The sequence below is a fragment of the Rhinatrema bivittatum genome, chromosome 8 (genome assembly GCF_901001135.1).
Source record: "Rhinatrema bivittatum chromosome 8, aRhiBiv1.1, whole genome shotgun sequence".
NCBI lineage: Eukaryota > Metazoa > Chordata > Amphibia > Gymnophiona > Rhinatrematidae > Rhinatrema > Rhinatrema bivittatum.
This window is the reverse complement of record NC_042622.1, coordinates 106,895,217-106,905,185: the sequence shown is the minus strand read 5'-3', so window position 1 is coordinate 106,905,185 and position 9,969 is coordinate 106,895,217. Positions and strand designations below refer to the sequence as shown.

Here is a 9,969-nt window from a genome sequence, read left to right as displayed (position 1 = left end):
TGGTCAGTTGTGATCTAAAGTGGCATGAGGCTGGGATACCCAGGCTTTCCAAGTAAGAGGACAAGTATCACTTAAAGGTCTCATATCTAATAAGGCATTTCTCCAATCGTATGCCCATGGCAAGAAGTCCTGAGTATAAATAGGGCCTTGGCCGGAAAGCTTCACGAAATTGTGCCTAGAGAATGCTTGCCAACATGAAGGATACGTTATTAGGAATTGCCCTCTACTGCAGGACATCCATTTCAGTACCTTTTGCAAAAATTACTGATACATTTTTATTTTTTTAATCTTTCCTCCTACTGTGACATATAAAGCATTTCCAACAAAAAGCATACACGTTGAGCTCTATTTTGTCTGGTCCGGTTGAGCTTCTATTGTTTGGTTTTCGTTTTTATTCTGTTTGGGATACAATTTCAAAAGGAGAATTTAATCTATATAGGACTATATTCATGTCTTTTGAAGGAATGCACAAATATAATTACCGTTTCACACCCTCCTCTTCCTTTTGTACTTCATTGTGTACCCGGTCTCGTTTGTCATGGCTTCCCTTACAATAGTGAATTTTCCTCCAGATAAAATTAGAACCATATTTTATTTTCTAAAGCCTTTGTGTGTGTGTATAGGGTGTGGGTGTGGTGTGAAGACAGACAGATATAGACATGTATAAAGATGTCTCCATGTTTGCTGCCCTTGAACTCTTCTTGTGTAAATATATTGAGAGTTTTGTCAGATGCAACAATTTTATCGATAAACTTGTTAGGGTTTCTAACATGCATTTTTGCCAGCTTCACTATTCACTATTCAAGGACCTTCAGCCTTAGCAGAAGAATGCTTGAGGACCAGCATTGAGAGAGATCTCATTTCTAGCTGTGTACTCATACCCCTGCTATTGTTTGGAAAACATCTCTTGATGAGGACTTATTTGGCTCTGGAAAGCTGGTGATTAAGGAAATAAGACGTTCTCACCCGTACGGTTTTACTCCCTGCCTGACGCATCCCGGCTCCGTACAGCAATTCTGGTTCCTTATACCTCAAGTTATTTCAGTGCATAGAAAAAAAAACAGACTTTTCTTTGTAAGCCAATGGAGATATTAGGTGCATAATGCACATATAAAAGTGCCTTAAGGAATGAAGAGGATGCTCACTTTATACTATTATATATAAACCGCCGAGAGCTCCGTTTACAATTATTACAAGGACAGTTATCCGGCATCGTTTGTAAAATTAGTGGATGTTATTATATCTTATCTCATAAGATCCAAGAGTTTACTTAGTACATATGAAAGAAACTAGAAATATCTCCTCCGACCTGTTATTACTGAGGTTTTTTTTTTTTGTTTTTTGTTTTACCTTTTACCTTTCACTAAGCTATCACTGGGCTGTCAATCTTTCATAGTGTATTTTTAATAATGATATTATTATTGTAGTCTCCTACTATATATTTTAGGCTTGGCTTTGTTTCGAGATATCTCCTTTTTCAAACTGATATGCGTCCTTTTATTAATAATTTATGTTTTGTTTTTTTTTTTCATTTTCGAGGCTGGGCTCCACCCCCAACTTGGGCTTTCAAAATATTTTCCTTCTCTGTAGCCATGGAAGGCCAGATCGTCCTGTATCTTTGAAATTCAGCTTTTTAATAGGGTGATGAAGATTTATTCAGCAAAGTATCCATCTCTCTCTCTCTAACACATGCATTTTAGAGTGAGAGGCTTAATTATCGAGCATGCACTCTGACCATTGTCTTTTTATGCTTATGCATCTTGGTTCCCAGTTAAGTAAGTAAGTAAATAAATAATAAATGCTAAATATAAACCGTTATGGGAAACAAAAAAAGAAGCCATATCTTAACTAAGGCCAGAGAAAAGTAATCTTTTGGAGGAAAAACGTTGTGATAAATTGTTTAATTAAAGCCAAGGATATCTTTGTTTTGATCTATCAAACTGTTTCTGTAGACAGGATATTACTTTCCAGTAGTTTTATATTTGCATCCAGTGCCAGTTGCTATCTCTCTCCCTCTCTGGCTGCTTTTATTCTCGTCTCCTCTGCTTCGCCTCCATATTATCTGGACCCGATCGCCAGGTGCAAACTGGGGAGGGCCAGTTTTTGTGCAAAATAGAATAAAGGCACATTCTGTCTGAACAACGGACTGGTTGGCCATTATTCATAACTGATGTATCAATAAAAAAAATTGCCTTTGTGCTTTCCCGAAGCAAAAGTCAGTGACATTTCAGACCTGTTCAAGATAAAAAGCCTATGCAAGACTCCAGATTTGCAGAAACCGGTAAGGAGCATTTTTAACACCTACCCCGTCCAAAAGCAGAAGTGCATTTTTTTTCTTTAAAAGCATGCCGATTTTCTTGGTCCATAACCGTTTTCAAAATGTTGCTTCTATTCACAAATAATACACATTCATCCTTTAAAATGCAAAAGTAAAACATTAAAAAAAATTATCACGGAGAATTATATTTTATAAAACCATCTCATATTCTAAAACAATTTAAACATGAACCAAATATTGACAATAGAAAACAATTAAAGATGTACACTAATGCTACAGGGCCCAATTCTGGGAGCATTTTAGCTATTTTAACGTCCTATAAAACAAATAAAAAAAAGATAAGAAAGCTTCCTTAAAAAAACAAAAACACAATAAAGATAAAATAAGCACAGCTACATACCACAGGTTTTGCAGGAGTCCCAAAGAACATTAAGCAGCTATGATCAAATGATCTCATTTAAAGAAGAAAAAGAGAGTTAATGTAGACTTTCAGCTGTCAATACTGCTCAGATGGCTCTGCATCTAGACTAAAATATTGATTGAAGTGTAAACTCTATTTTTTTTTTAAATAAAAAGCTTCTTTTTGGATATAACCCAGTGTTTTGTTTACACACTTTTCTTCCCCAAGGGAAAAAAAAAAAAGAAAAATACGTGTTGCTATAATGACAGCGTCAACTCCCATAATTATTACACAGAACTATTATCTTATTACCAAACCACTGTGTGTATACCTGCCTGGCCCTCTTTGGAGCTGGAAAACCGGTGGTACTATTGACTGTAGATGAGGCGCATCACCTCAGCGGAAGGATCCCGCCTCCACAATCAACTCCCACTGCGAGTAAGTTTTTAGGAGGGGTGAAGCGAGCGGCCGGGAGGGGTATCCCTCCGCCCTCAATCTCAGTCCTATACTGTGCGCGGCTGCTCGGGACTCTCTCTAGCACATTGACTCGTACGTTTCTTTCGGGGGGAGGGGGGGAACCCCTGTCTGCCCGGGATCTACCACTCCTTTCTGCTGAGCCCAGCTCTGGGAGACAGAGCAAAGCACCCCCAGCAGCCAGTAACTTCTTCTCTAGTCAAGCAGGTGATAAGGACTCCACGCTCAGTCTACTTCCCTCCCCCAAGAATGATCTGATCTTTTCTGCAGCCTTCTGAATTAACGCTCTTCAGGAACTGGAAACTTTCGACTTAAAAATAATAATTAAAAAAAAAAAAAGAGCATAGATCCGACCAGGAAGAGCTTCACGTGTTTTCTGTTGAAAACTGAGCCACTGCCTTTAAAAGTTTGCACTGAACTGGAATCCAGAGGAGGAGGAGGAAAAAAAAAAAGATCTGTGCTAATCTCTGTGCTATGGATATTGCAACAGGTCCTGAGTCTTTGGAAAGGTGCTTTAGCAGGGGGCCAGACTGACTGCTCGAAGATGCTGGACGGTATTAAAATGGAAGATCACCCTTTGCGTTCAGGTCCCGCGACTTTAGGAGTGCTGCTCGGTAAGTTTTTCAGTACTTTGCTTGTTTGCACTCGGCAGAAACCCGTCTCTGTCAGGAAGAGTTCCCATGTTTTTGACAGGAATAGCTGAGATATTGAACACAGTCTTCCTCCAGACAACTAAACTTCTTGGCAGTTCAGAGATGCAAAACTTTTGCGTTTTAACAAAAAATATTTCCTGGTTTTTCAAAAAAGCCCAACCCTCTTTTCTTAACTATGGTATTACCACAGATGTTTCTAGGGTTCTTTTTCTCTGCTTAGGATTTTTTTTACATCAGGTTTTGCCAATTTCAGTGATTTAACTTAAACAAATAAGAGAGAGCCAAAAAGGGTAGTGGGGTCAAGTAATGGCAATAATTATTGCATTTAATAGCGAGAGCCTAGCTTGGCATAATTCAATCCCAGCCAGGTTTGTTTCGGAGGACTCGGCTGGGGCAAATATATTTGTCTCAGTAATATCTGGAAGGTGGCATTCGACATGTAAAAAAAAATAATCTGCAGTTTCATAACTTATGATTGGCAAAATCTCTTCCAAAATCATGAATAAATCCTGTCACTCTGTTAAAGGGACTATATGCATGTATGTCTAATAGCCATGCAAATGCGTGTTTGCTGTTTCGTAGGGTCAGACTGTCAGCATCAAGCAGTTTGTGAGGGCTGCCAAAGGCCGATTTCAGATCGTTTTCTGATGAGAGTGAACGAGTCCTCCTGGCATGAAGAGTGTTTGCAATGTGCCGTGTGTCAACAGCCCCTCACCACCAGCTGCTACTTCCGGGATCGCAAACTGTACTGCAAACAGGATTACCAACAGTAAGAGCCCTTTAACTTTGCACAGGCAGATCGGGCATCAAATATTTTTTTCTTTTACTATGTACTTTTTTTTTTTTTTTTTTAAAGAATGTTGTCTTTTAACCTCTCCCCCCCCCAAAAAAAAAAAAACAAAAACAAAAAAAAACCTGCCCACAACTCCTCTCCGGTGAAATTTTATAACACAGTAAACTCAAGTGAACAATTTATTTTCTTTGATTTGAGTTAGTGAGATAAGCATAACATTAAGACATATTCTCGGCAGTATGTATAAGGCCAGTTCTGCTGACAGCCAATTTCAAACGGAGAAATAAGTAATATTTTACATTGAATTGATGCGTGGATAAATATACAGTGTCCAATGAAGGATTGCTTTATTGTAACCAATGCCTAAAATTATTAATGCTAGTGGGTGCATGAGAAATTGAGTCCAGCGAAAAGCCAAATCTTAGCGACGCGTATTCGCAGAGCTCCGTGAAGCAGATAATACTCACGGTAAACTTTGTGCAGTTATTTTGATCAGTATTGCAGTCACAATAACGGTGCTGTAGTCCCTCTCGGGGGTTGCATTTTTATTTCGTATTAACCCTGGCCTACGTCTCGGTTGTGAAAGCATGGAGTTATGCTTTCTTCTCCCTGTTATTTTATTTATTTATTTATTTTGTGGTTGTCAGGTGCATACAATCGTGGAATATGCAGGGCAACCTGAAGCTGGAAATGTATTATACAACAATACAAATTGTTCATAATGACTAACTACCAATTCTTCGGATTTCCTAACTTTTCCTTAACTGAAATTCTGAAACGGAGATTTGCAAACAAAATCGCAGTTCTTTGGTTTCCTAAACTTTTGTTGTTTTTTTTTTTGGTGGGTTACAGAAGGGTTCCAGTTCGCAGCCCTCACTTGACTATGCTGAAAGCCAGGCGGAGAGCATGAAAGCTTTTGTTTGCTCACCTGCTCCGATACAGAACTCACACTTTCAACACTTCACACACTGTCAAGAGGGTTTAGCGTCAGGAAAATACCGCAAAACAGTGAACTTAAAAAAAAAAAGATTAATATACATTTACAGTTTTCAGGGATGAAAAAAAAATGTGCGGTATAATGCAGTGATCCTAATTCATCTAATAATTAAGCCAGTCTCCTATCATCACAAATATGAGTTAGAAATAATATAAACAAAAGTACACCTGCTTAGCATCCCCGCCATATCTATTGAATAGCCTCATGTTATTAGCTTTGCATGCGACCTAACTCATAAAGGAAAATGCTGCACATATTTCAGAATGTTTTAGTCAAGAGGGAAATATTGTGTGCATATTTTATTATTATTCTCTACGATTACCAGTCGAGTTACATTAGGTGATTAGATTATTTGCAGAGCGATTTTAGTAAGTTACTTTCACAAGTACCTTTTTTTTTTTTTTTATCCCAAGGAAACAGTTAATAGCAGAAAATTACTTGGATAATATTAAATTTGTTTTCTGGCAACTGGGTTCTCTGTTGAGTATAAAACTGGTTGGAGTTTTGTATGCTTTTGTATTACCAGTCCTTCGACTAAATTCCTCTTAATATGGCAAGCTGTAGGTTATAGGTCCAACAAAAAAGCCCATTTAGATTTTCTCTGTGTCAAATTCCAACTTGGAAAGGTCGGAGAGCGAGGCCCAGTGTATCTGCGTCTATAGCCGGTACATTTTTTTTTTTGGTAAAGTCCAGAGTCAGAGTTTTCAAACATATAGTTTCCTGGTTCGTATTCTCTACATAAAACTTTATTTATTATTCTTTATTAGCTTTCTTGTGTCATTATTTTTGTTTTCACTCTTTCTATTCCATGGAAAAGGGCAAATTTTCTATGGGTGGGATTGTTTTTTTCTTTAAATAATTGAATTAAATAAAAGCTTTGGAAAAGATGACCGCGATTTCAGAGGACTCCATTGCTATGTGGCAAAATAGGGCTATGTAATGTTTTTAAAGTTCTTGATTGCACCAGGAAATGCTATTAATTAAATTAAGATTAACGGTTGAAGAGGCCCGGTCACACTGCAGCACATCTATCCCCTCTCCCGCTTCACTAGCTGGTGTTTTTCCATTTCATACCCTTTTGCATTTTTAGGCTACGCTTCTTAAATTCGCAGTTTAAAAACAAATACAGCCTGATATTTCAATCAGTGCTAATTAATTTTACCTGATGGAAAACATACACTCATGAACTGGGAAGGCAGAGATGGGCCATGTGCTGTGCTGCTCTAGGAAGACAATTTACAAATTCATGTCAGTGTATGGGGTGGCAGCGGTACGAGGTCTGAGAGCAGAGTAAAGGAACCGTCTGCTGTGCAACTCTCACTCTCTCGTCCCGCCGCGCTCGCGGCATGCGCGCGCTCCCAGACACACACGCACGCACCCACACGCGCGCGCGCGCGCGCAGGCGCGCCCGCGCGCGCCCAGACACACACGCAAGCACCCCACACACGCGCGCGCGCGCGCAGGCGCCCCGCGCGCGCCCAGACACACACGCACGCACCCACGCGCGCGCGCGCGCAGGCTCGCCCCGCGCTCGCCCACACACGCACGCACCCACACACGCGGCGCGCGCAGGCGCTCCCGCGCTCTCCCATACACACACTCACTCACCCACACTCTCTCTCTCTCTCTCATTCTCTCCCTCTCTCTCCCATACACACACTCACTCACCCACACACTCTCTCTCTCTCATTTTGGCAGGGTCTGGGGCTCGGAATGTGATAACAGGCCCGTGCAGACCTGAGACCTTATCTCCCCAACACTCGCTAGGTAAATGCACTGAATTTCTTGATTGGGGGAAACTGGCAGAAAATGTTGGGGCAGGCTTAACCTCCCTTTTCCCAGCCACGCACACCGTATGCATCCCGATCAATGTAACTGAAGTACGACGGTCTGACTCTTTGGGGACGGGGGTTACGGCTACGCTACGTCTATGCCTTTTATTAGCTATTTCTTCCCCATCTCTACTCGTTCCTTATTCATCTCTCGCAATGATCTTCTCTTCCTTATCCTTTGGGGTATTTTCTCCAGTGCTAACTCTGAGGTGGGTCCTCGGGACGAACCCCACTCAGGATTTCTTTTCTCAGCCCTCTTTTGCACACAGTCTTCTCATTTTCTTTTCGTTCTTCGTCTTGCTTCTCAGGCTACCTCCGGCCTGGGGAACCACTTCACGATCACCACATTTGCAAATATGCGCGCACCCCCCCCCCCCCCCACCACCACCACCGCTGCGGCAGTTTCTAATCGGTCAGGGAGCGCGGATTGGGGGGGGGGGGGGGAGGGTCAGCCTTCTCGCTTTAAACCTCTGGTGCGATCAGGGGATAGTATTTAGAAAATAAGATGCAAGGTGGAAATAATCCATATATTATTTGCATTTGAGGTGCAGGGGTTTGAGGGGGGGGGGGGGGAAGGGGGAGTGCTAAATGCGCACAGGGATTCAAACTTCTCCATCTGGTCAAAATCACTCACTAAACGTATTCAATAAAATAATTTGTACTGACACTCAATAGGCAGGAGGCACATAGCAGATTCAATAGTCTTTTATCCTTTCTTCCCCTGTCTCTTTCTCCGTCATATTTGCCAGACAATAGAAAGTTTAATCACTGTGACGTTTGACCTTTACCGCGAAATACAGAATTAGGGAGATAAGAGGAAGCACTTGCTTCTATCGGATGCATCTTTTTTTTTTTATATCGCTGTATACCGAAGGGATTTAAGTGCCGGCTTAAAAAAAAAAAGATGACTTCGAATTTTAGGAATACCAGCATTTCTGTTCGATTGGTGTTGTAGGATCACTGAGCAGAACTGACCCATGCATCAGTGGAAGTTTGTCTTGCTTACCCCCTAGATGTAATTAAACCATATTCTTACAGAGCTTGCAAAGCAATCTCTCACCACCTAGTTCACTGTTTGCATGCCGTATTTACTCTTCCTTTCAAACTTATGAAAATAGTTTTGAATTTTAGTGGCTGCGAAATTGTCACCGAGACAGTGTGGAAGTTTATACAAGAGAGATTTGTTGTCACAAAACCCAGGTACTTAATGCAGGCAAAGGACGATGGACGTATTTCTCCCCCCCCCCCCCCCCCCGATAAGGATCGGAGTTTGTTTATGATAGCTCAATAAAAACAACAGGCATGAATCTCTTTCTTTTACAGGTAGTGGAATTCTACATATTTGTCTACTACACTAAATCATAATAATTGTACTCGTGTAGGGTGAAATAATGGCGTTGCCAGTTTTAGAAAAACTGTGCGTATTTCAAATGCGGATTAAGCGCTTGCTTGCTTATGCCTGGAGATTTCGGTGCAGAGGAAGGCTTGAGAAATCACCGGAGGCGGAGAGGAAGTTAATGTTCAGTTGGGATGGATTTTCCCAACTTGCCGATCCGGAATGTGGGATCTGAAAACAAAAGGGCACCTCTCCTTGTTTTTATATCAACAAAGGAAAAAAAAATACGTTCGTGTATTGCCCTTTCACATTACTGCTGTTTTACCTATACACTCAGCATTTGTTTTATTTCTAAGAATAAGGATTTACGCCTTCACATTCTAGTTTGCTGCTTCTCTCCTCTCCCCCCCCACCCTTCCCGCCCCTTCCTCCTCAAACTTAGGCATCACAGAATATGAAAACTTATTAGTGAGAAAACTGTGGTGAAAAGGTTCAAAGTAGATGTGTCTATCTGCTTCCTCCTCCGTCCTGTACGGATTATATCTATTTTAGAAATATGTTGAGCGCTTTGTAAGTTCATGTCCGGCTATTCCATCCTTCCAGTTCAACGATTGCATTTTTGAATTCATTCTGATTTATTTCTTTCTGGTTTTAGGGGCACAAGCTTGTTTCATCTGCTAGTATTCGGATCTTGTTTCGCTAAAAGGTTGAGCGTTTTATAGAGATTAAGAAAGATGTGATGTCATTTTCAAAAGAGGTGGGCTGTCACCCCCTCCCCCCCCTCCACCCCCCCCCACACACACACTCTCTCTCTCTTTCCCCCCCCCCCCCCCCCCCCCCTTATAGCTGGCGCTGAAAAAGCGCACTTCATGCTTGTCAGTAAAATTTAGGGTCTCTTTTTGTGCTGCAAGGGGGTGAACATTGCTACTTCAATCACGGGGACATTAATAGGCTCTGCTAGAAGTCTGGCATACAAACAAAGGCAGACAACCCTTGCTTTTGCATCAACTTTTGTCAGGCTTTCAGCAGGCTCCCCAAACAGGGCAGTTAGTGGGCAGAATGTTGAATTTCTTAGTTACGCCATGAAAATCCCTCTCCATGGAGACCGGCAGTAAACGTCCACATGCCATGCTGGGTACGAATATTGTTAGGATTATAACTCTTCCTTGGGTTTTCCAGCTGAAGGTCCCCCCCCCCCTCCTCATT

The 9,969-nt window shown here is 41.4% G+C and overlaps 1 protein-coding gene across 1 annotated transcript in view; it reads left to right on the top strand.

Moving 5' to 3' along the window:
• The first annotated feature begins 3,162 nt into the window (after positions 1-3,162).
• Positions 3,163-9,969, top strand: part of LMX1B (LIM homeobox transcription factor 1 beta) — a 315,860-nt gene continuing 309,053 nt past the window's right edge. Inside the window, 3 exon segments of the mRNA XM_029614118.1 lie at positions 3,163-3,674; positions 3,676-3,766; positions 4,388-4,574. Of these exon segments, the coding sequence (XP_029469978.1) occupies positions 3,627-3,674; positions 3,676-3,766; positions 4,388-4,574 (326 nt within the window). The 5' untranslated portion in view covers positions 3,163-3,626.